The sequence below is a fragment of the Rattus rattus genome, chromosome 1 (genome assembly GCF_011064425.1).
Source record: "Rattus rattus isolate New Zealand chromosome 1, Rrattus_CSIRO_v1, whole genome shotgun sequence".
NCBI classification, from domain to species: Eukaryota; Metazoa; Chordata; class Mammalia; order Rodentia; family Muridae; genus Rattus; species Rattus rattus.
Genome location: NC_046154.1, coordinates 99,952,678 through 99,978,459, shown reverse-complemented (window position 1 = coordinate 99,978,459; position 25,782 = coordinate 99,952,678). Strand labels below are relative to the sequence as shown.

At 49.4% G+C, this 25,782-nt stretch overlaps 1 protein-coding gene across 1 annotated transcript in view; it reads left to right on the top strand.

Moving 5' to 3' along the window:
• The window catches only part of Gabbr2 (gamma-aminobutyric acid type B receptor subunit 2), a 339,742-nt gene that overhangs the window by 104,019 nt on the left and 209,941 nt on the right, over positions 1-25,782 (top strand). Inside the window, exon 2 of the mRNA XM_032904180.1 lies at positions 11,609-11,746. Within this exon, the coding sequence (XP_032760071.1) occupies positions 11,609-11,746 (138 nt within the window). The remainder of the gene's footprint in view (positions 1-11,608; positions 11,747-25,782) is intronic.

Here is a 25,782-nt window from a genome sequence, read left to right as displayed (position 1 = left end):
GACTGGGGACTTAAGTCGGTTCATAGAGTGCTTGCTTAGCATGCTCAGGGGCTTGGGTTAGGTCTCCAGAAAGAGAAACCAGGCATGGTGGCGTGTGCTTGTAATTCTAGTGCTGAGGAGGTAGAAGCAGAAGGATCAGGAGTGCAGGGTTATCCTTAACTATGTAGTTCAAAGCTAACCCCATGGGTTAAGTAAAACCCTATCTCAAAGGTAGCCAAAAAGACTTTTGGTCCTTATAGACATAATAGGTGCTTTAAAAACCAATGCAAGGAAAACAAAGCAAAATAAACAAAATACCAAGAAGAAAGTTAAGAAAATGTCACCCCAAACCTTGCTATGTGTAGCATCATGTGACAGCTGCTCTTGACATCTCTCTATGCTTATGTCGTAAGTAAAAGAAGGACATAAAGAATTTGCAACATGGGGTTGCTGCATCTCCATTTGCATATCAAAGAAGAAGGATGTAAAGTAGAAGGAACTGTTTGCCATTAAGCAATTTTGCCTACACTACTGAGAATGTTTGTTTCCGGCCTTGCTCTTGGAGAGCCGCAGAAGAGGATTCTGGAAGGCAGTGAGGTTAGACTCCCGGCTTTCCAACTCCAGGTTTCAGTTTTTGAAGGCATCGATTAAAGGCCTCCTATGGCAGAGGAGGAAATTAACCAGTTTCCCATTCCGGTCCTGTCTCCGCCTTCTCAAGTTCGAATTTCTGCAGTGTCTTCCCTTCCCGGTTAAGCGGGTCCAGCTCTCCGCTCTCACTGCCGTTGCCTTTCCCAGCCTCCATCGCTCAGGTTTACATTTTCGCCTGTCTTTTGATTTGCTGGACTTTGCCAAGTAGCTTCTCTCTCCCCTGCCACCAAGAAGGGTGTAGTCTTTACTGGCGGCTGAGTCCAGTGTCACTTAGGACCAGGCTGCAGCCTGAGCAGAGAAGTCAGGTGCAGGATGGGTGGTGTTTCATTCGGTTTGGCAACGTGGCTGGAAAGGCTCTGAACAAATCAATAGGAGAGAGACAAACGACCAATAAAAATCCAGGCAATGTCGCCATCGTGAAAGAGGGAGCTCAGACAGCCCATAAACACATGAAAGGCCGGCTTAACTTCTCTAGTACCCGGGACCACATGAGTCGAAACGAGACGGCGGATACCCACAAGACTGGCAGAATTGGAGGTTGGCGTGGGTGTAGCGGTGAGGTGTCTGTCTCAACCGCTCCTGCGAGGCATGCCAGTGGCTCACTGAGAGAGTGGGGCATGCCCTATGAGTCAACAATTTCATTTCCAGGTTTGTGCCATGGAGAACTCTGCCTGTTTGCCAGGAGCTGTGCGTGGAAAGTCGAGCCATCTTGCTTGGAAACAGCCAAGGCACTGAGAATAACCAGAGCGCTTCAGCTGTGAACTTCACGCAACCCGAAGTCACCTGGGAAGAGAAAACCTCAACCGAGGAATCGTCTAAATCAGATGGCCTGGGGCCAAGTCATTGAGGCATTCTCTTTATTGCTAATTGATGGAAGGGTGCCAAGCCCTCTGTGGGCGGTACTATCCCTAGGCAGCTTGTATAAGCAACCCAGTAAGCTACAGTCTCCATGGCCTTTGCCTCCAGCTCCTGTCTTGGCTTTTCTGGATACTGGTTGTAACCTATTAAACTGTTAGCTAAAATCATTTCCTCCCTCAAATTGCATCTGGTCAGGTTTTCATCACCACAACAGAGAGGCAAACTGGAATACCGCGTATCCCTTGACAGAGGAGTTAGCAGAGAGAGTGGTGTACTCAGAAGACCTTGCCTGGTATATACTGCTGCAAAATGAAAAGACTCGAGCTGTGTTCTGCACCAGACAACGCAAAACAGAATGCTAAGTCAGAAGAGCCTCCCTCGGGAATGATCCCACCACACAGCCAAACCAAATGATACAGAATTGAGGAAAGGTGTGGACGCGGAGCTATAAAACAGGGGTCAGTACGTGGAGGAGTCAGTTCTGTCCCGGGTGTGTTCCAAGTGTGTGAACTCAGGTTGTCAGACCCTGCACATCAAGCACTTTCACCTGCTCAGCCATATTGCCGGCCCAGGGATTTATATTTAAACTAAGTATTCTGAAATCACATTGCCTAGAACTGAATTCTTGCCCTCTATGTGACCTTGAGTAAATTATTTAATCTTTGGGGGGCGGGGGGCGGCTTCCCTACGTGTAGAATGGAAACAAAAACCCAAGCTGACATTGGTAAAACTGTAAGGCATCACTTATAACCCGCGGTACTGAGCCTGATTCACCATGAGGGTGATGGTACCTGGTGTTCTGTTTCTGTCCACTTTCGCTTTGGTTTGGAGTTTTCGGTAGGGTCTCCTAACGTGAAGTGCTGGAATGGAAGGCATGAGGCTTCACCCTACAACTAGTATTGTTTTCTGTCAGGCAGATGGAGACATTTGGGAGACCACCGTAGACTCCACAAGTCCCGAACACTTGTGCTCTGAAGCCTGCGGGGGGGCTCACCACAGACAGAAGCATCCGTTTAGGGTGATTAGAGGAGCCCAGGGTGATTTATCCTGAAGGCATCTCCGAGTAACATGGGCTGAGCTGAGGTGTCTGGGGGGCTCTCCCGAGGTGGAGGACCATGCTTGTTCAATGAGACTACAGAGCTGGAGTGAGCAAAATGTGGCTCCTGAGCCACATCCAGATGTTGCAGCTTTTAAAAATAAAGTTTTATTGGCCTGCAGCCCCCGTTCCTCCGTGTATCATCTGCGGCTGTTCATAGGACGGTGGTTGAGATGAGTCGCTGCTCAGCCCATTGAAGACTAAAATGCTCGCCATCTGGTCCTTTATGGGACTTTGGGACAGACGATGCAGAAGAAACGGTGGTGTCAGGCCAACTTAAGAACTTTGTGAGAAGCAGAGCTGAGCCCCTGGCCCTGGAGGGACATTAGCAGATACCACACACCGGCTGCTCGTGCTGGGGGAGATGAAGAGGGCTCTGAAACCTGAGAGCAGACGGACACACTTGCTTTTAATGTCTCCTTCCAGTCTAGTATTCTGTGGGGAATAATTCCCAGTGTTCAATGGGTCATTATTAACTCTGACATTTTCTTGGCATTTTTACTTTAAAAAAACACTTTTCACTCTCAGCATCACTTCCTTTGAAATTCTCAAGTCAGAGAAGTACTTTAATTCTTTAAAAGTGAGATTTAAATGAAAATGGAACTCATTCTGGAGTCTTACTTTTTTCATTAAAACAAAAAGACAAAAAAAAAAAAAGAAAAGAAAGAAAAAGGATTTTCAATGCCAATGTTTCTATTCCCATTTATAAGAGCTGGGTTTTAAAGAGCCCATGTGTGCCAGTGATTTCTCTGTGACAGGTTCTCACCGGGTAGGAGAAAAGTGTCAGTGATGACACAGTGCGTTGGAATGTGCAGGAGGTGATCATTGGCGGGACTGTCGCCGCGCTTCTCGCTGTGCATGGCAGCGTGAGTTAGGAGTAGGTCATGGGATTCCTTCCTGTGTGCCGGGCGGGTGGTGACCATGCCAACACTCAGCATGTCCTCTTGAGGTGAAGAGAGGACAGCCTAGTGGAGGACTTGCAGGGAGAGCCCCCTTCAAGGGCTCTGAGAGCAACTTATCAAAAGTCAAATGGCTAAAACGACACCTTGCCGAGCAACTTCTCAGAATGATTGTCTGGTCCAGTGAACACCTCACTAACAGCTGCCAGACAGACGCCATGAGTAGGAGATCAAAAAGCTTCCGGCGTTTTCCTGGCTTCTGCAGGGGCAGCCCCTGTGAGGGGGTGATAATCAAGCGCTTTAGAAAGCAGGGGGGCGGGGCAGGATGTGAAATTTACTTCCACCTGAGCTGGAAGGACAAATCTGTGCAGTGTGTCTGGGGAAGTGACCACAAGCCCTCCCTCCCTCAGGAATCACTTGGAGAAATCTCCCGGGTGCGGTGAACTGGCCATCAAGCAAATTGGTACTCAGCAGGTGACCTGTTGAGGAGCTGCTCTGTATGTACTCAGTGGCCTTGTCTAGGATGCTGTCCTGAGGCCACACAGGAAATCAACTCTCTGTCAAGGACCTCTGGGATCCTCGCTCCTAGGCTTTTAGTGCATGGCTCTGTGGAGGCTCGTGATGTGGTAGCGCAGGCTCGGATGCTGGCTCAGGGTGCAGAGGGAGTCCAGAGCTCATTCCACTCCAGGACAGCTCTGTGGAATGTGGAACAAACATGGGGAGATGTCGGCTACAGGGAAAGGAGGGGAGCCCATGGCTGCTTCTGGGTCAGTCCAGCTCGGCTGGGCCCAGCCCTGTGCTGGGGTGAGTTCGAAACCCCAAGGTGGTCCAGCTGTGGTCCGCTGGAAAGACCACCTTCTTGGGATAACAAACGTCAGCTAAGAAGATTCAGAGTGAGAAATTAGGATTAGGGAAGCGTGTAAAAGTCGGACAGATGAATAGCCGAGATTGGTGGCACACGCCTATAAATTAAGCAGGTAGGAAAATCCAGATTGGTGCCAGCCTGGGAGACATATGGAATTCCATGCCAGGCTGTGCTATCTAGTGAGACTCTTACTCAAAAACTAAGAAAGAGGGCCAACAAGATGGTTCAGTGGGTAAAGATGCTTGCCACCAAGCCCGAAGAGCTGAGTTCAGTTTCCAGAGCCCACAGATAGATGGGAGAATAGAACTGATTCTACAGCTGTCCTCTGACTTCTATGTATGTGCCATGGCATGCTATGTCCATCTACCCAATGCTAATTAAAAAAAATTTTTTTGAAGAGAAAAAAACGAGGGCTGGGAGGTTGCTCTGTTGGAAAGGTAGCTGTTATGCAAGCCACAGGACCTGAGTTCAGATCCCCTACACCCACTCACATAAAAGCTTGGCGTGGTGGCACTTGTCTGTAATGACTATGCTGGGAAGGAGGACTGGGCAGGGACAGGTGGATCTCTGGGCTCACTGGGCAGTCAGTCTGGATAACTGATGAGCCCCAGGCTTAATCAGAGGCTATCAAAAAAAAAAAATAGAGCATATCTAAATCACTTCCCTAGTTCTGATAAACATCACGATCAAAAGCAACCTGGAGAGGAAGGGGTTAACTTGTTCCCAGGCTTACAGTCATCCACCTTCTCCACACAACCAATGACTGCAGACCCCCACCCCCCATCAGTTAGCAGTCTGAAAAATGCCCCTGCACTCACATCAGTGGGAATTCCTCAACTGAGTGTCCCTCTTCCCAGATGACAAAAACTAACCAGCACAGATCTCTCTCTCCCTCTCTCTCTCTCTCTCTCTCTCTCTCTCTCTCTCTCTCTCTCTCTCTCTCTCTCTCTCTCACACACACACACACACACACATACACATACACACACACACACATACACACATACACACACATATACACACACATACACACACATACACACGCACATACATGCACATACACTCACACATGCACACACAAATGCATGTTTACAAATTACGCTGCACCACACACAGAGGGAAAGTTGGAAGGGAAGAATAGATTCCTTGGTATGCGTCTTAGCAGTCCCATTAGGGGAGGAAGAGGTCTTAGCCCCCAGTAGGCGAGTTCTCCTGCCTTAGCCAAGAGCTCTGACACATTTGGAGGTCCTGGTTGGCAGCCCTGTTTGAGGGAAGTGGTTGGTCTTTCCAGTACACTTAGCTTTAACTTTCACTTGCCAAGTTCACTAACTGTAAGAAACCTCTAAGCTGGGAATCCAAAAATCCCCCTTAATCTTGGCAAGTCGGAGGAGAGATCCTCCTTTCTGGTTCTTGGCTTCCGCCAATGGAGCTGACTGTGGGCATAGATTGCATAGCCACTGCTTGTACCTGGATTCACAGAGGAAGTAGACCGGGGACAGAAGGCTAAGTAGAACACAGGAACTTCCATTTTGTCACAGCACATTAGAAACAAAACCTCCCCGCTATCCACCATTATATAGGAGAAAACTGCTCGGCACCGTGTAGACCAGAAAGGGCGCAAGTGTATATATATTTGAGACTGGTTCTTTCGAAGGAGGAAAATGTACTGTGGCATTCTTGCTTTTCTCGTTCTACCCGAAGGCATTCGCTTCTTGTTTTTGCTGCAATCGATCAGCGTGAATGTGGTGGTTTAAGCCGCACTCATCGGCTTCCTCACAGAGCTGTGGCAGAGCTGCAGGCTCGGCCTAGCTTTGTGCAGCCTTGTGCTCTGGGCGCTCTACAACATCACAAGGCCGAGTCCTTGCCTTTGTAAACTTACTTATTCTGGTTGCACTGGGGGTTGACCTCAGGGCCTTGCTCATGCTAGGAAAGCACTCTGACTCTGCCAGGTCCTCAGAACTACAATTGTTTTGTTGGCTAGTTTGAGATGGGCTAAGTTACCCAAACAGACTAGAAATTTGTGGTCTTGATGCCTCTGCTTCCGTAGTGGCGTGACTCCAGGCAGTGCCTAACCCAGGGCTGGATCCCTGTCTGAAGGCCTGACTGGAGAAGGTCTGCTTTTGTGCTAATTTAGATTTCAGGCAGAATCTAGGTTCTTTAAAAAAGGTTTAAAAATCATATGTGTATATGTATGCATGTATGTATACATGTATGTATGCATGAGTTCATGTATATATGTGTGTATATGAGTTCACGTATTTATGAGTTCATGTATGTATGTATGTGTATGGGTTCATGTATGTCTGTCTATATGTATGTAGGAGTTCATGTATGTATGCATGAGTTCATGTATGTCTAAGTTTGTGTATGTATGTATGAGTTCATGTATGTATGTGTGTATGGGTTCATGTATGTGTGTATGTATGTATGTAGGAGTTCATGTATGTATGCATGAGTTCATGTATGTATAAGTTTGTATATGTATGTATGAGTTCATGTATGTATGTATGTATGAGTTCATGTATGTATGTATGTATGTGTGTATGTATGTATGTGTGTGTGTGTGTGTATACTGTGTTCATGCCTTGTATCTATGAAAACCAGAACAGGGCATGATGAGCCAACCAGTGTAGGGTTGGGAACTGATCCTGGGTCTTCTGCATGAGCAGCAAGCACTCTAAGTGCTGAGCCAGGATGGAGGATCTTGCCATTACAAGGCGGAGCTCTCCTCTCTGTGGCACACTGCCCGCTCCATCTTTAAGCCGGGATAGCCTAACAAGGCCCTGCCACTCTTTGGATCTCTAATTTCCCCACTGATCCCAGCAAAAGGTCTCTGCTGTTAAGGGCTTGTGGGACTCCGGGGAGCCCACACAGATCTTAACTTAAGGTCAGCTAATTAGCACCTCAATTACATGGGCAAAATCCCTTTTGCCAGGAAATGGCATTCCTGGGAGTAACACTCTGGAGCAAAGATCTTCTGAGCTGAATCTCTTCCTGCCTATCCTAGTCTGGTAAAAACTGGCTCAGGCAAGCATTCGGTAGCCTTGAGAGATGCTTCCAGCCCCAACAAGGAGTTGTCAGAGATGTGGCAAGATTTGTGAGTTGACCAAGCTCAGAGTCCTGTGTTTGGGAGCAGGCAGCCCGGTTGCTAACACAGCATCTTGGGCAGATGGGTGATGTTGCTAAGCAAACAAGTTTAGAAAAGCTCACTGACCTTAGTATTGCTTCCAACAAGCTCTAACAATAGATCCCGTGGCTCTGTGTTATGATCGTCGTTAGATGGGAAAGCAAGGAACCTCCTCTCAATATGTATTCAAACTAAAAATGGCTCGGGAAATCAGGGCAGAAAAATGAACCCTTCTCTGCAGAGGGTGAAGCACCCTCAGCTGCCTAGTGGGTTAGTTAGCTCAGGACCCCAAGAAACATAATGTGGGGAGCATTCTTCTCCAGCACTGCCTAACTTCTTTACTTTCCTTCCCTTCCTTTTTTCCTTGACTGCCCCCAAAATTAATGCAATCCACTTCATCTATCTATCTATCTATCTATCTATCTATCTATCTATCTATCTATCTATCTATCCATCCATCCATCCATCCATCCATCCATCCATCCATCCATCCATCCATCCATCTATCTATCTATCTATCTATCTATCTATCTATCTATCTATCTATCAGGGTTTCATGAACCCCAGACTGGCCTTAAACCCATGATGTAGCAAGTCCCCAGCCAAGTCCTGGATTACAAATGAGCACCACCACACCCAGTTAATACAGCATTGGGGCTTCAACCCAAGGCTTCTTGCTTGTCAGGACTCTGTCCACTGAATTATATCACCAACTCCTAAATCAAATTAAAATGTGAACGTCGAAATCTCTCAGTTCTCTACAGGTTACAATCCAGACTCCCCAACAAGACAGAGGGCTCCACCTTCTCCTCCCCCTACCTTCAAGTCCTCTTTAGTGAGCTGGAGCAAGGGGTGCAGTTAAAGTAAAGGACTGGCTTATTTCTCTCTCTTTCCTGAGTCCTTGCCTGAATCTGATCTGAACCATCTGTTGTCTCCTGTCAGGGTACCCCCTTGGCTCTCATCGATCCTGCGGGTTGATTGGGCCCTAAGTGCTATCTCCTATACAGGTCATTTCATGGTGCCCTAACTGGTGGCCTGTGAGGTCTGAGGCCAGAGCTTCTGTATGAGGCAGTCCAGGGCAGGTTCAAACACCTGCTCCACCCCTATAACGACCACTTACAGGGATGGTATGGATAAGCGGGAGGAGAGGAGATTCAGGACAATGTACGAACAGAGGGAGACAGGCAGGGTGTGATGGCCGCTCTATCATCCCAGCTCCTCAGGAGGCTGAAGCTGGAGGACAGTTTTAAGGCCAGCCCAGGAAGACACTCCCTCAAAAAAAAAAAAAAAACAAAACTAAAAGAGGGCCTCAGTGGTGTAGCTCAGTGGTTCATCACTTAATTAGCATGTGCAAAGCCCTGGATACAAACCCCAATACTACAAAAGGAAAAAGGAGGGAGATGTGCAGACACTGTGGGGAGTCACAGGCTCCCCAACACTTACCCTATCCTCATGGAATCCAGACTGGAGCCATGAGCAGACCACAGTGAAGCGAATGGCAGGTCCGTACCATCCCATCAGAATACAGACAGACAAACAAAAAAATAGGATGATGACTTTGATAGAGTTCAACCTTTGATATGACAACATGACATCATCTAAAAGTTCACACTCAAGAACCCCCCCTTCACAAAGTGACCTTATAATGCTTTAAGTGAGCCTATGATTTGATGTTAGGCTCCATTCGTAGCTGTCGAGGACTGCGTGGGGTCTCAGAATCACCAGAGGACAGATCTGTTTAGACAGTGAGTGGGACTGGGTACCACTACTGGGAGCCCTGATTGTCAGGTGAGTTGGAAAGGTGTTTCTAGCAAAGGAAGCAGCAAGCACGTTAACCCAGAGGCAATGAAGGCAATGCCTTTTATTTTAGGGATTTAAAGGAGGCTGGGGAGGTGTGATTTGAGCAGTGAGGAGAGAGGAGAGAACCCAGGCATCCTGAAAAGTGGGGTTCTCACCATGAAGAACGTAAGAGCATTATCCCAACTTTGTGAATAACACAGAGAAATGGTTCTGTGGCTCTTTCTGCTAGTCCTGGAGCGTTTTCTAACTGCCCTGCTGGAGGGGCCATTCATCTGACTGGAGGGATGGATGCTGTACAGGTCAGCTGGGGCCCAGAGTTTTACAGGTCTCGACAACCGGTACCCCACACTTGTTTTCAATCATTTCTTTGCCCACAGATGTTCTAGATGTCCCTTTAAAAATAATTATAAAATTATTTTATGTACGTGTGTATATTTTATGTATATTACTTTACATGCAAAAAAATACTTTGTGTACCATGCACATGCCTAGTGCCTGTGGAGGCCAGAGGACAGTGTTGGGTCCCCTGAAACTGGAGTTACAGACAGTTGTGAGCTGCTATGTGACTGCTGGGAATTGAGCCCTGGTCCTCTGAAAGAGCAGCCAGTGCTCTTCAGCCACTGTCACGGCAGAGGGAGGAGAAGGAGGGATCAGTGGTTTTCAGGGGACACTGAGGCAGCTGCAGTGGTAGATTTGCTCTGCTCCAGGCTGAGGAGGTGGGTCCTCCGTTCAGGGGAGCTGACCATGGGCTGGGAGGCAGAGGTAGAAGGGAAGAGTGAGCCAGGAGGATTCCTGACACCCGGGAACATTTTTCTTCTTGCTGCTTCCTCCCTGGAGTGCCTAGTATGTTTCCTTGGTCAGGGTCTCTTTCTAGTCCTGGACAGAGCTGTGCCCTCAGGGCCAGGTCTGGGTTAAGCGTCAAGTGTGAAACGTTTGCTATTGACTTCTTCTGAGATGTGCGGATCTTTTCGCTTCCTCTGCCTCATCCCCACGAGCGTGACAAATGTGCATCACATCCAGTCACCATCTTGAGCATCCTTCTAGCGCCTTGTGACATTCACATTCGCGCTGTCACAACATCCCTCCCTCGGTTTCCAGACCTATGGCAAAAATCCCACATCAAAACCCTCACTCCACGGAGCAGCGATCCACACTTCCCTCTCACTACGCCCCTCACAACCACAATCGTAGCTCCTGCCTCTGTGAATCTGTCCTCTCAGGGTGCTTCACACGAGTGGAATCATTCAGTAATGGGCCTGTCAGAAACGAAGATATGTTAAAGAGACATGTTTGTCCCTCAATCTATTAGACTATCGAAATGACGACAGACCCAAAAGTAATTTGACATCCCCCTACTTCCCTCTAGGAATCTCCTGCTGGGAGGAGAAAAAAGACTGAGCTTGGTTGCAGCTATAGGAGGAGCTTGTCTCCAGAAAAGAGATTTCACAGTTCTAGACCTGTGAGACCACCTTGCAAAGTGAAATGGGAGCCCAGATGAGGATGGGTCAATGGTGGGTAGGACCGCACCTTGACCAGACTGCTCAGACGTGCATAACCCCGGTCCCCTACTAAACCTTTAATCTCACTTCAGGACTCCGATGACAAACTAGAGGAGGCCACAGACCCTTTCGTCTTCTCCCCAGTGTGGCCATATCATTTGGTTCCATCATGCATCAGAATTTCTTCCCTCTTTAAGGCTGAATACTGTCAGTGTATGTACATCCAACAGTTTGCTTGTCCTTTCATTTGTTGATGGGCTTTAGGATGTTCCTGTCTTTGGGCTGTTGTGACTGGTACTGCTCCGAGCATGGGGTATAGATATCTTTGAGATTCTCAGTTCTATCTAGACATAGAGTTCTTGTACCATATGGTAATTCTTTGTTGACTTTTTAGGGTAGACATATTGTTCTCTTCAATGTAATTGTTTTACATCATCACCAAGAGTGTACAAAGCTTGCAGTTTCTTTACACCCTGCCAACACTTGTCTTTGTCTGTTTTCACAATAGCCAGAATGTGGCCTCATCTTTTAAAATGTAAATGACTGTAGGAAGGAGGCTTGGGGACTGATGTGACTCTCTGCTCATGTGCTACAGAGATGGCCGAGGGGCTGCATTTTGAGGACACTTAGGGTCTGGGGTGTAATACCAGAAACTTCCCTAAGCTTAGGACCTGGGCTTGGGGCTGTGAGGAGAGGCCCCACCTAGGGCAAACTGAGGTTTGTGTAAGGGTTTCCATGATGGGAGGTTGATTGTATGGTCCTGCTATATGGGGCTCTTACCGCAGGATAACCCACGTCTAATTTAGGTCTTGCTCTCCTTCTGTGTTCTCTCCCCAGTGTGACAATGCAAAGGGACTGAAAGCCTTCTATGACGCAATAAAGTATGGGCCGAACCATTTGATGGTGTTTGGAGGCGTCTGTCCGTCTGTCACATCTATCATCGCGGAGTCCCTCCAAGGCTGGAATCTGGTGCAGGTAAGGGCAGAGTCCCTACCCCACAGACACAGAATTGTCTTTGTGGGCTGCGAGCACATAGCAGGAATGGGCCTTGAGTAATGTGGTTCTTGAGCTACACTGCCACCCGCTGTCCTCGCTGCTGACCTGCCCCCAGCCTGCTCTTCTAGTGAATGTACACTTTCAACTCCTTTAACTGTGCATGCTACCTCATGTGCTGAAGCCTCGGTGCTCGCTGCTGACTCCCTAGCCAGACTCTCAGGCCCACAAAGTTCTATCAAGTGTCTGGATGATCCTCTGCCCCTCTGCTCTTGTCACCGACCCACACTGCAGCCCCCAGAGAGCACCACCCTCAGATAGTACAGCCCCACAGAAACCCAGGGCTGCCGTGGAGCCTGCCCACTGTACTGTGTGAACCCCCATCCTTTCCTTTCCAGATCTTCTTTCCCACTGAAGGTCTCCTTTGACCAAGATTGCCCTTTTCCTCCTTAAGCCATTCCTAGGCTCCTGGCCAGGTATTGGCTTTTTACCACAGCTGACTCTTACACGATCGAATGTTTCAGTGGGTGTAGAGCTGGTTGGAGATGAGGCTCAACAGCAAAGAGCTGTTCCTTGAAATGGGAAAGAAAAGTATAGAAACATATGACCACAAGGATGAGTGATAGTAACCTATGTACATTCTGTCATCCATCCATCCATCTGTCCATCCATCCATCCATCCATCACTATTTAGCATTCTATCATCTATCCACCCATCACCCATCCAGCTACCCATCACCCATCCAGCTACCCATCGTCCATCCAGCTACCTATCTATCCATCTGTCCATTTGTCTGTCTGTCTGTCCATCTGTCTGTACTTTCATCTATCCATCATTTACCATTCTATCCATCATCTATCCACCCATCATCCATCCAGCTACTCACCATCCATCTGTGCATTCATCTGCCCGTCCATCCATCCATCTGTCCATCCATCTGTCCATCCATCCATCCATCCATCATTTACCATTCTACCCATCATCTATCCACCCACCATCCATCCAGCTACTCACCTATCCATCTGTCCATTTGTCTGTCTGTCCTTTCATCCATCCATCATTTACCATTCTATCCATCATCTATCCACCCACCATCCATCCAGCTACTCACCTATCCATCTGTCCATTTGTCTGTCTGTCCTTTCATCCATCCATCATTTACCATTCTACCCATCATCTATCCACCCACCATCCATCCAGCTACTCACCTATCTGTCCATTTGTCTGTCTGTCCTTTCATCTATCCATCATTTACCATTCTATCCATCATCTATTCACCCATCATCCATCCAGCTACTCACTTATCCATCTGTGCATTCATCTGCCCGTCCATCCATCCGTCCATCCATCTGTCCATCCATCTGTCCAACCATCCATCCATCATCCATCATTTACCATTCTACCCATCATCTATCCACCCACCATCAATCCAGCTACCCATCTGTCCATTCATCTGTCCATCTGTCTGTCCATCTGTCTGTCCATCCACCGTCATCATTTACCATTCTTTCCATCATCTATCCACCTGTCATCCATGCAGCTACCCATCTATTCATCTGTCCATTCATCTACCATCCGTCTAACCCTTCACCTATTAATGTTTGTCTTCCTTCTTTTCAATCAAAAACAATTGGAGGGGACAACTTCCTTTCTGCCTGGAACTGTGGTAAACACTGGGGATGTAGGACTGAAGGGCAGAAATGGTTCCCATCGTGTCAGAGCCTGCATACTGGAAAGAGGCCAAGCAGTGAACAGGGATGCAGCAGTAATCCTAAGGACGGTCCCTGAAGCCTGCCAGGCACCAGGCACTGTCATAAACCCTACTGTGCATTAACTCAGTCTTGGTTGCTGGTCTGCTATCATCCCCGTTTTATATAAGGAAGCTGGGGCACATAGGGGCACTCAGCAAAGGCCTCTGGGAGATGCCAAAACTCGATCTGAGATCTGAAGGGTGGGAAAGGGCTGCTGGGTGAAGTGCAGCCCTGTGAATGAATAGAGTCACCAATTTAGACAGGCAGCTGGTCATGAGGAAGAGTCTGCATGTCTGGTGACAGCATTCAGGGCTGCGGGGCTACGGGGCTGGGCTGAGAAGTCAGGACAGTGATAGAGCACCAACAGGGACTCTCCCTGAGTCCAGGTCATGGCAGAGGTGTGGTACAGGACCGGTAGGTATCCCACTGAGCCTGGCCCACATGAGCTCTCCTGGTGTGGGAGACAGAGTTACTGAAGCAGGAGGGGCAGCAGGCAGATGGGATACAGAAGATAGCACTGAGAGAAGAATGCAGTATTAGGAGATGGGGATATGGGTGGGCTTGGGCAGCAGGGATCCTTCATGCAGCTGGAGCAGGCTACACCGGGTGTGGGCCTGTGTAACAGTACGGGCTGGAGAGCAGCAAACCTCAGAGCCTCCAGGGAGCTAGCACAGGGCAGAGTGTATGTGAGCCTGGCTTTAAGCCCTCAAGGTGTCCCTAGTTGTTGTAAGACCTCGGCCCAGTCCCTCGCCTTCTCTGAATTTGAGTTCCTTCTTGGTAGCAGAAGGTTCCATAGACACAGAGCCAAGGGCAAACAGGCTGAAGCCTCCATGAAGAGCCATGGTCAGTGTGGACTGGGCTGTAGGGCTGAGTGCGGTCTGCAAGCCTCCCCCTCCCTTGGCAGACCCACTGTGTGTCTGTGACCAGCATCGTGGGTACCACTCAAGGCCAGCTCACTACTCCCCTGCTTGTGCTTCCTTCCAAATCCCAGAGCCAGATCAAAGGCTCCAGTGAGATGCAAAGGGGAAGGGGCCCAGAGACCTGGGAACTGGGCAGAGCTGGACGGATTTGGGAGGCAATGTGGTAGACAAAAGCCCAAGGGAGCCATTCTCCTCTAGCCGTGCAGAGTCTGAATGTAGAAAGAAAAACAGACCTGGATCCTGGTGGGAGTGGCTTGCCGGCCTGGAAACCTGCGCCTGCCCTTCACTTACAGGAACTGTGCATCCATTTGTCATGGTCCAAGCTCTGGTCCTCCCAAGCTGCTTCTGTCCCTGTGTGGAGGCCGAGCTCACCCACAAAGGGTGGGTGGGTCTGCAGCTGCTAGAGGATTTAAATGCCTTGACTTACTTCAGAAATGGCTTCTAGGGTGCAGGCTGCCTAAGGAGCCCTGACTGTCCCTTGAAGGTGTGGGGACCCTTGCTGGACAGAGAGCCACCAAGAATGCAGAACGAGAATAGGCTGTTTCAGTTTCCTGAGCCACAAAAATAGGGATTCGCATGCTGCCTGCCGGGTGAAAACGCATGCTGGTGCCGAAACAGGATAATTTTAACTTTTGCCTTTTGCTGTGTTTCTTGAATCAGGCCTGCCAGGAGGGAGGCTGTGTTTGTCCTGATCTGAGTCACTCAGCCACTGGGAACCTAAATTCCCACACCTCAATGTGAGGACCAGGGGAGGGTAACTAACTATTCCTCTCCCATCCCAGGTTGATCCTGGGCAGGATACGGGACTCGAATCTGGGCATCTCAAAGGGAGAGGCCAACCAGGGTACAACCAGGAAGGCGCTGGCTGGCCATCGAAGAAGGGAGCACGCTGGGACTGTAGAGAGGGTGTCGTTTGGGTCTCTGGAGCTGCGTACCTGTCTGGGAATTTCATGGTGGTCTGTGATACAAGTGTGAGGGGCAGGAGGCACGGAAGTTAGAGGGTATAGATTTTCAACTCCTGCAGACAGTCTGTGGCTGTGACATCGTAGAGCTCGCTAAAGTTCCTTCTCTGGGAGAGATGTGAACAGCTACCCTCCTCCTAAAGACCTGGTGACAAGCCATAGCACAGTGCCACCGCAGCCCACCCCAGGGAACCAACGAGTTTATTCAACTCGTGTAAGACAAGTTACCTCCCCCTCCTGCCACCCCCCAGCAGCCTCAGCATGGTGGCAGCTTCCTTGTAGCCACATAGATGGAGTCTCCTTCCCCTCGGCATCCCAGTTCATTATGGTAGCGCCATCCCTAGACCATGACGATAGTGCAGTACCACACCCTGGCTGCCCAAGGTGCCCTGAGCATGCTCATGTCCGCTAGGATATGCTCTGGGGAGACTGAAGATAAATTAGAGGGGATCAGACTGATGGCTTGCAACCCATGTAGGGTGGGGTGGGGTGGGAATGAGCTAATTTTAAGAGAGCAAACTCTGGGCCTCCAGGAAGTGCAAGACCAGGTTAGCGAATTCGTTGACTCTCTCAGTGACCCATTCTCAGTGACCCACTTTTCACCCCGGGCCAGCCTGGCCGGTGCCAGCAGCTCAGGTGACTGCTCTGCACTCCGCTCCTGCAGCCTCGGTGGCCAGGTGCTCACTGGGATCACCCATCTCCAGGGGACCTCAGTGAGTGCTGCGGCTACTGCGCAGGCATGGGGAGGAGGACCTGAGGGCACTGGAAGGGACTGCTGCCGGCACGGGCACGCTGACCTGTGTCACCAAGGCCCTTGTGACAAGGACATTTCTCCAGCCTACCTCCTACTTCTTCATGTTGCTGGCCTCAGAACATGCTGCTCCCTTAGCCTCCAGGCTCCCTTTGCCCAGCAGGACCCTGCTCACCCTTCATGGGTACATCTTAAAGGCTTTTTCCTTTGGGAAGCTGCACCCCCTACCTGACATGTTCTCTTCCTTGTGGGTCCCTTCCTAGGCATTCACTGCTCCCTGTCCCTCGCTGCTCTGTGTCTTGCAGAGGTCAAAGCCTTTCACTCCTGAGCTGCACATTCAGCGCAGCCTGACACCTACGTCCTGCCATACCCATCCCCCCATCTCACCAGCCCTCAGATGACTTAAGCACCTTCCACCCTAGCGCTCGCCAAGCAGATGCAAAGGGCACCTGAGGTGGGCTCTGGCTCTGCCACAGCCATTGCCATCCCCCCCGGCCCACTGAGTTTTAATCACCTGGTTCACCTGAGCAGACCTTCAGATCTGATCCTCAGAACCCCACCTCCCACTCTGCTAACAAAGATCTACACACACACACACACACACACACACACACACACACACACACACACACACCAGCCTTGTCTGTCCTTCTGAAGCTTGGGCTGAGGAGAGGAAGGAGAATTAGAAACAGGGCAGGGAAGATGACAACTGAATAGCTTGACCAAGATATTGAGGCAGAGCCAGGCAAAGGTGGTCTCAGAGCTGGACGGACCTCCTGAGCCTCAGGAGGAGGCTAAGGGCTGCTTTGGCTTGCAAGCTGCTGATGTCACAGAGGTGGTTGCAAACTGCTCTAGTGAAGAGGATGAAAATGAGGTCAGATTCCTGTCGGGCTAAAGGGCGGCTCACGAGAACAGCAAACACCAGCTCCCTAAGAACTGCGTCCCACGGAGCTTGTCCTTTAAAAGGCTCCGTGGTAAATTATTAACTCGTAGATGCCTTTTTCCAGGCGCCCCTAAGGTATTCCCACAGCCCACCCTGCCTCCTGGCCAGCCTTGGCACACCCCTGAGGAGTTCCTTAGCCAGGAGAGATCTCGTTGCCATAGGAGCTGGATAAGCTCCTATGAGGTTGGATTGGGTGGAGGCACTGGGGCCATTCCCATGGAGAAAGTATATGTTGTGACCTGTTGCCAGGAAAGATCCACCCATTCAGGACTCTGTTTCCCCAAACTGGACATCTTGACTGTTTTTGACATTCAAACACCATCCTTTGGGTCCCTGAGGTTCGCTAGGTAACTTGGTCTCATCCCTCAGGCTCCCTCTTCTGTAAAACGGGCGTTGCAAGCTTGACTCGTTTCTTGCAGATGTAGTAAGAGTGAATGAGTAAGGGCCTCTCTCCCTTTTGTCTCGTGAAAGCATTTTTTTATGAACGATGAAACAGGAGCTGCTGTTCTGATGGCCCTAGCTCCTCCAGTCAGAGCAGACATCTGGCAGCATCTGTTGGGCGTTTTGAAATCACTCTCTGCTCTGCAGAGGATGCAAGGCCTGTTTGCCTTGGCCCCTCGGACCTCTGGAGCACCAGGGTGGAGGGTGGGTGAGGACTCTGCAGCTAGGCGCTCCGAGCTCACGCTTCTGCCTCTCCAACCCCGGGAGTCAAAGCCTACCAGGCCAATACCCTGCCACAGCCCAACTCATACGGCTGCCCTTGCAACAGAGGGCGCGGTGAACCGGAAAGCATTGGAGGTGGCAGTGTGATCGGGCACCGAAGCGTTGCGCCTGCTGAGGCTGCTGCTGTCTAAGAAATAGAACAGGGGCCAACGATCCAGAGCACTTGAGCCTTGCTTGGCACTGGTCTCCAGAGGGGCCATTTAGAACATTAATAATCTATGAGATGCTTCTGCCTTCTGGAGTCATTAAAAACAAAAGAAGGGAGGGAAGGAATGAGCGATATTAATATTAGAAGCAGGCTCTGCGGACCCCGCAAAGGGAAGGCATGGGAGAGACCCCATATTAATATTAGACGCAGGCTCTGTGGGCCAAGCAGAGGAAAGGTTGGGAGAGACTCCAGGAATGTGAGGGCTTTAGTCCTCACTGGTCACATCATAGGATGCCAGGTACAATAAAGACCAGCCGTCTGAGTCAGCGGGGCGGAATACCACACACAGAGCAAGGAAAAGGCCAGAAACTTTGGCTGGGATGCTCTTGGTAGGAGAGAGAAGGAGTCATCCGCTGGTTTTCTTGGTAAAAAGAAACTGGAGGAGTTGTTTGCGGGCAGGACCAGGGCCAGAGCCAGTGGATGTGGTAACCGAGGGGTTGCAGTGGACCCAAGGCTGAAGCAGTTAGTGAGAGAGGTGAAGGGCATGGTGGGGAAAGCTCAGAGTAAAGAAAGACAATGCTGGGTGGAGCCTGCCCTGCTACTCATGTGGCCTTTGACTGGGGCTACCCAGAATGCCTTGAGCCTAGGTGCTCAGCTGCCCACTCAGGCAACACTTCCTGTCTAGCAAACCCTCCCTTCCCCTTTCCCTGTAAGACCTGCCTTTAATTGGATTACTTCCATGAGACCTCCTCTGATTTCTCAGGGCTTTGCTGGTAACTCACTGGGTTCCTCCTATCTCGCAGCTTTAGTGCTGTCTCTCCCCTTCCCAGGCCTGTCTACACAGAGAGGGTCATGACAGTCCCAATTCTTCATCCCCCATGATACTGTTGCACCCCACCAACACAGCTGAGACTTACAGACCTCTTTCTGCCTAGAAGTCCTTCTCTGCCATAGCCTGAAGCGCTACAGAGTCCTATCCAGTCACGTGTGTGAAGTTAGAACAGAGTTCATACCACAGCTTCACGTGGGCGGGCCTTTGGGACGCACTGACCTTTCGGATCCAAACCACCATGCATTTGGTGGAAGAAGTGAAGAGCTGGAGAGGACCCTCCTCTCACTGGTTGGTTCATTCACTCACTCATTCATTCATTCATTCACTCATTCACTTACCCACTGGCTTGTGCTGAGTCTTTTGTGTACCCCATCACTCACTGGATACAGCACCTGCAGTATGCCCTTCCAGGTTCTCCCCGACCAGCTCAGCACATGACACCTGCACCCCAAGAGAGGGAAACATGGCAGCTTGGCACAGTTGCTAGAACAGAGGACTGAGACTGAGAAGCCTGAAATCATTGTGCCTCTGAGTACTCTCTTAGCAGGGTAGCAAGTTAGGGTCCTCCAGAGCCTCCCCGAGCTTGTCTGTGCAATGGAGCAAAAATGCCGACCCTTCCTCGGGGACACAGGGAAGGACTCGAGGACAGGGAAAGCAGACAGCCTCTATAGACTGTGAACCCCCACAGTGTCCTATGGATGCACTTGTGATCTGACATGCCAGCCAGGCTCTGGCTGGGGAAATTCTTGAGGATTTATAGGTCTCCACTTGTCTCTGGACTCGAAGTTGCGTGCAGAAAATGAACTATCAGAAACCATGAAGGTGACTCAGAACAATACAGTCAGCAGAGAACCTGCCAGGGAGGCGGGGCGAGCCCACAGGCTGTTAGAGGGCATGTGTTCTTTTTCTGGTTTTCTCCAGCAGCAGGAGCTGGCTGAGGAAGTTAGAGGAAGCTTTCGAGTGCATGGCTGTTCCCAATCTCTTCCTGCCACAAACTCAGCCCATATCTTCCCTGTCAATCTGACTGAAGATTCAATTCAAGGTTCTGACCCCCATTTTTAATTCAAGACCACAGCATCGAACGTAACAGCAGCTCCCGGTGTGTAACTGCAGTGGCCTCGTTGCTGATGTGTCTTTCCCCATCAGCCACCTCTACTGCTTTCTGGAAGTCTAAAGGGTGTAAATAATTCATTTTAAATAAATAAATCACTCAAAGTGCTTACGGTACAGGAGTGGCAGCTTGTGGTTGGTGCAACTGTGGTGTATGTTGAATAGTGAAGGAAGAAGAGGGCTTCCCTCCTATAACGTACAGGCAGGTGGGACCTGAGAATATCAGGTGCAGTGCTTCCTGGGCATATTAGTTAGGGTTTTACTGCTCTGCAGACACCAAGAGTGACCAAGGCAACTCTTAACATTTATTTGGGGCTGGCTTACAGGTTTCAAGAGGTTTAATCTATTATCATCAAGGTAGGAGCATGGCCGCATCCAGGCAGGCATGGTGCAGGAGGAGCTGAGAGTTCTACATCTTCATCTGAAGGCTGCTAGCAGAATACTGGCTTCCAGGCAGCTAGGATGAGGGTATTAAAGCCCACGCCCACAGTGACACACCTACTCCAACAAGGCCACACCTCCAAATAGTGCTACCCCCTGGGCCAAGCATATATAAGCCAGGACACTAGGGCAGATAAATGAGGTGTAGAGCCAGATGCTGGTGACTGTTATGGTGCTTTGTCACAGCCTAGGTGGCTTGTCACAAAACCCACATACTTGAATCACTGTGGCCTTTGCCCAAGCTTGGTTCCTAACACTGTGTGAGCTCTCTCTTCTTCTTCCTCATGTGCCAAACCTACGAAGTACATACCGTTACTCCCCTTACCTCACAGATGGGGAAACTGAGGTACACAGAGACTGGATGGTTTCCCAGAGGAGTCCTACACAGCCCCAGAATTACGGCTGTGTCCGGGCTGCTGTCCGTCCCACTATCTCATTTAACACTCACACATGCACTGAGGTGGGGCAGGACCTGAAGCTGGCCCTGGTTAGGCTGTTTCTGGATGATGAAAGCCAGCTGCAGAGAGACCACAGTCTTGTACTGCTATGACAGACTGCTGACCATGCTCCCAGGGACCATGGACACTCTGACCCATTTCTGTACAGCATGCATGGGTCCACAGAGGGCCTGGGCTAGCTTAGGACTCTTTATACGGAAATCTTCACTCTGGAAGTCACTCGTTACCCATGTCTACATATACACACAGAAAGGAGGGGGAAGATGGAGCACACACTGAGATTTGTTTGGTTGGTAACAATCCTATTGTTATGTAAGAGAATACAACCATTCTTAGAGAATTCCTGCCACTGTGTTGCTGTACTGGGGTGAAACATTACACAGAGGCACACATACAGAGACACATAGGCAAACACATACACACACACACACACACACACACATGGGGGAACATGTAGGCAGAAGCACATACATACACATGGGGATAGACACACAGGAGCACACAAGCACACATGCAGAGGGGCACGTATATACAGAAGCACATAGGTACATACAAACATATACACAAGGGCGCATGCACACACATACACACTGGCACACAAACGCAAAAGCACAAGCACATACGCACACACAGATGCACACACACGGGGACACACAAACACACAGTGTACACATATGCATGCATGTACACAGAGGCACATACAGGTGCACATGCACACACACAAAGGCAGACATACACAGGGACACATCTCTCTCAAGCTTACTTCCCACTCAATAAGTTGCTTTATAGAAATAGGTGATCCTTTTGGATTGCAGGGCCAGCTAGACTGGCTATGGGTGAACTGACGCCTGCCAAGCCTTTCAAGGATACACTCAGCTCCACCCCGGAGGTCTGATAATAAATGAACTGGCTGTTTTAGTAGCACAGAGCTTGCATTACTTGTGAATTATACAGAAGGCTTTTGCTTTGAATCAGTTTACGAAGAATCTTAAATGATTTAGCATTTGCACGGTGAATGGCTGAGCAGAAAGGGCTCTGCTTGAGAAAAAGCAATCCTAGGTCAGATACTTAGAAATCATGTTGAAACAGGAATGCAAACACAGATTTCTCTACTTCCTCCAAGTTCTCAGGCAGGGTGTTCCATCCCGTGGTCTGGGAATATGGAACGTTGGCTTGGTATGCATTGGGGAGGGGCGCCCTGCCTGTCTTCAGTGTCTTCTAAACCACCCAGCTGTCCCTGCTGTGATGGGTGGGAGGGACTTTAGCCCAGCAAATGGCCCGATCCTTCATTCAGAGCACAGAAAAAGATACGCCTCCATTTACAGATTAAGCACCACTTTCCTGGGCAGACTTTCCACAGCTTCTAACAAACACATCCATACCCCGCCCCACCCACCCTGCCACCCCTGGCGTCATTCTAGCTGAAGCCACCACAGTGTTCATCCTGCTTGGTGACATCAACTCCCTTTGCAAAGCTGGGAACCTAGGGTCTGGCTCTGATCCAAGAGGGCCCCCCAGGGGCCGCTGTGTTTCTCCTAGGATGTTTTGGTAGCCTCTCTCTCTCTCTCTCTCTCTCTCTCTCTCTCTCTCTCTCTCTCTCTCTTGTAAGTTGCATTAGGAACTCATGGCTCATTAAAAGTGTGGTGATTGTCTGTGGCAGCCATCTTTACTATGGATGGTGTATGCTGCACTATTTACATTTTCCCCAAATTCTCTCCCCCAAAGTACAATGGCCATCAAATGCCCTTTACCCAACTCTGAGAGCTGTTTGCACTTACCAATCTTGTTCCACCTGCCTTTTCCCCTTTCACCTGTGTCACATTGCACAACACACACACACACACACACACACACACACACACACACATACACACAGACACGCACTCCACATCCCCTCTCATACTCATCCATATATAGCCACTTACTTTTTGTTTTGAGGATGTACTGGACAGCAGTTTGAAGACATAATGTTTCATTCCAATACAGTAGCAGGAATCCCCTAAGAACAGTTGTATTCTCTTACATAATAATAATGGGCTCATCACGACCGAAACAATTCGGTGCCACAGTCACATTACATAATAGATGGTCTATATTCTGATTTCCCTCTTGTCCCCAAAATGTCTGCATCGCCATTTATTTATAGGTGAAGAGGAGAATCAAGGATCCAAGAGCTAGAGTCTTGTTTTGACACTTCAGGCTTCTTTAATCTGCAACAGCGCTCCCCCACCTTTCTCCTTCCCCTGAGTGTGTGTGTGTGTGTGTGTGTGTGTGTGTGTGACAGAGAGACAGAGAGACAGAGAGACAGAGAAACAGAGACAGAGAGAGACAGGGAGAGAGACAGAGACACACAGAGAAAGAGAAAGACAGACAGGAAGAGAGAGACAGAGAGACACAGAGACATAGAGACAGAGAGAGAGACAGACAGACAGATAGGCAGAGAGACAGAGAGACAGAGAGACAGAGAGAGAGACAGAGAGAGAGAGAGAGACAGACAGAGAGAGAGAGACAGAGACAGAGAGACAGAGAGAGAAAGAGACAGAGAGAGACAGAGAGAGAGAGAGAGACACACAGAGAAGAGAGAGACAGAGAGACAGGGAGAGAGAGACAAAGAGAGACAGAGAGACACAGAGACATAGAGACACAGAGAGAGACAGACAGACAGATAGGCAGAGAGAGAGACAGAGAGAGAGACAGAGACAGAGAGAGACAGGGAGAGAGACAGAGACACACAGAGACACACAGAGAAAGAGAGACACAGAGAGAGACAAAGAGAGACAGAGAGACACAGAGAGAGACAGAGAGACAGAGATGCACACATAGAGACAGAGACACAGAGACATAGAGACACAGAGAGAGAGACAGAGAGACAGAGAGAGAGAGAGAAACACCCAGGGCCTTGCTAACCAAGCACTCTTGCCACACTCCCCAATAGATGCCTTGCATTTCTGTAATTTTTTTAAAAAATATTAAGTATTACTTCATTTCTTCAAGCAGCCCTGATTCTTCCTAGTGGGAAATATTTTGGAGTCAATCCCTGAGGCCTGGGCATGCTCACCCTTTCGACTGGGGCTCACTACTCCTAAGGGTTTCCCAGTGAGCTGAGCCTGAAGACAGAACTTTACGACGTAATAAAAACGTCTGAGCGGAGCATGAGAGACTTTCTACAACTCACCCAGCCTGTACTCATCAGAGCAATCAATGTCATGGAAAACAACAGGGTCCAGGAAAAGGCAGGAGAATGTTCTAGACAGAAAAAAGCTAAAATAAGCGTGCAAGGTACCAGTGAGCAGTGTGAGTGCAGCTTCGACCCTGGACTTGGAAAACAGGAAGGGAATTCTGGGGGAATCAGAGTTGGCTTGTGGACTGCATGTTAAATGATAACAAATTTAACAGTCTTTTTCACACGTGTGGCAAAAACACAGCAGCGCTGGGAGAGAATAGCACTCTGTCCTCTAGGAGTGAGCTGTCCCGACGTCTGTAAGCTAACTTCAGGGTACTCGAGAGCCAGAAACGGCATGTGCACACATGTGCACACGTATGTGGGGGTATGTGAGACTGTGGACACACACACAGTCCGACAGACTCTGTGGTTCTGTAAGCACGCATCTACTCCCATGATGCTTTGCTGTGTTTCCAGACTCCAGGGAGTGGCCAATCCCTTCTAGCTTAACCATTTCACCTTCTCAAATACAGATAACTTTTGTGTGGTTCTAGAGTCAAAACCCCACAGAACCAACGGCACAACAGCGAGCTCCTGGCCCTTACCCAGATTCCGCCATGCTGTCTGTGTCATCCTTATAGCTGACCTTTTATAAGAAAGGTTAATATTTGTTTCTCGTGCTGATGTGTGTTTGTCTCTTCCCCCTCTTTCTTCTGTGAAAGGGCACATCCCCCCCACACCCCCGCACACTGTGCTCCCCCGCTGGTGTCCCTCTTTCGCCAAGCTCTCCTGAGCTCACAGTTTCGTCACTGTAGAGTGGTGTTTCTTGTTCTTCCCACACATGCATAGCAGTTCCCAGCGTGGCTGCACCAGAGTCCACACAGCCAGGCCCTGATGGCAGATGCCTGGACGGGCTCCAGGGTTCTGGACTAACGCTGGCCGCGTGTACGCTTACGTACTTCCTAGAACTGGGATTTCTGGGTCAAAGGGAAACACAGCTATACTTCCTCGAGACTATAAAGCTCCGCTGAGTGGATGAGAAAACTAATGAATGCACTTGATTAAAAAGAGCGGAAAGTAAAAGGCTAATATCTAAATGGGGATATAAAACAATTAGGGTAAACACACGTCTTTGTGACCCAGCTGGTGGAAGGCCCTTCTGGCGCTGCCGTCTCTTGTCCAGCCGTCTTCGTTCTCTCGCCTGAAGAAAGGGCTTTCTCTTTGCTTTGCAAATTAAACACAGAGTTAATTATAAAATCACGAAGTCTTGGATCTGAAATTAAAACTACCCCGCGCAGGCTCCTCATTTGAACAATAAGGAAACTGGGAGACAGAGTGAGGGAGGAAGAAATGGGAAGATTAAGAAAGCAATCGCGGGGCTGGGGATTTAGCTCAGTGGTAGAGCGCTTACCTAGGAAGCGCAAGGCCCTGGGTTCGGTCCCCAGCTCGGAAAAAAAGAAAGCAATTGCATTCAGTTCAGTTCTGTTCGTTTGAATGAACTCTGAGTGAGACGCTTGCTTTGCAATACGGCATGGTTCATGTCTGTCATTTCCGTCAATAGTCAAGAGCCCCCCAGCCACGATGCCTCCGGTCTCAGAGTGCGACTATCACATTGACATCTACACACTCTTACTGCAAGTGGGTTTTGTTTCCACCCCTGGCATTCCAGGACATTCACAGGCAGTCATTGTGATGAATTGGATCGGGTGTCTGGCTGTGTGTGCTCTGGCTGACACTGTGGGTAGTCATGCTGGACACGGATTTTCTGAAACTACGTAATCATGGCATGGGCAATGTTCTTTGGTTTTCTGCAGG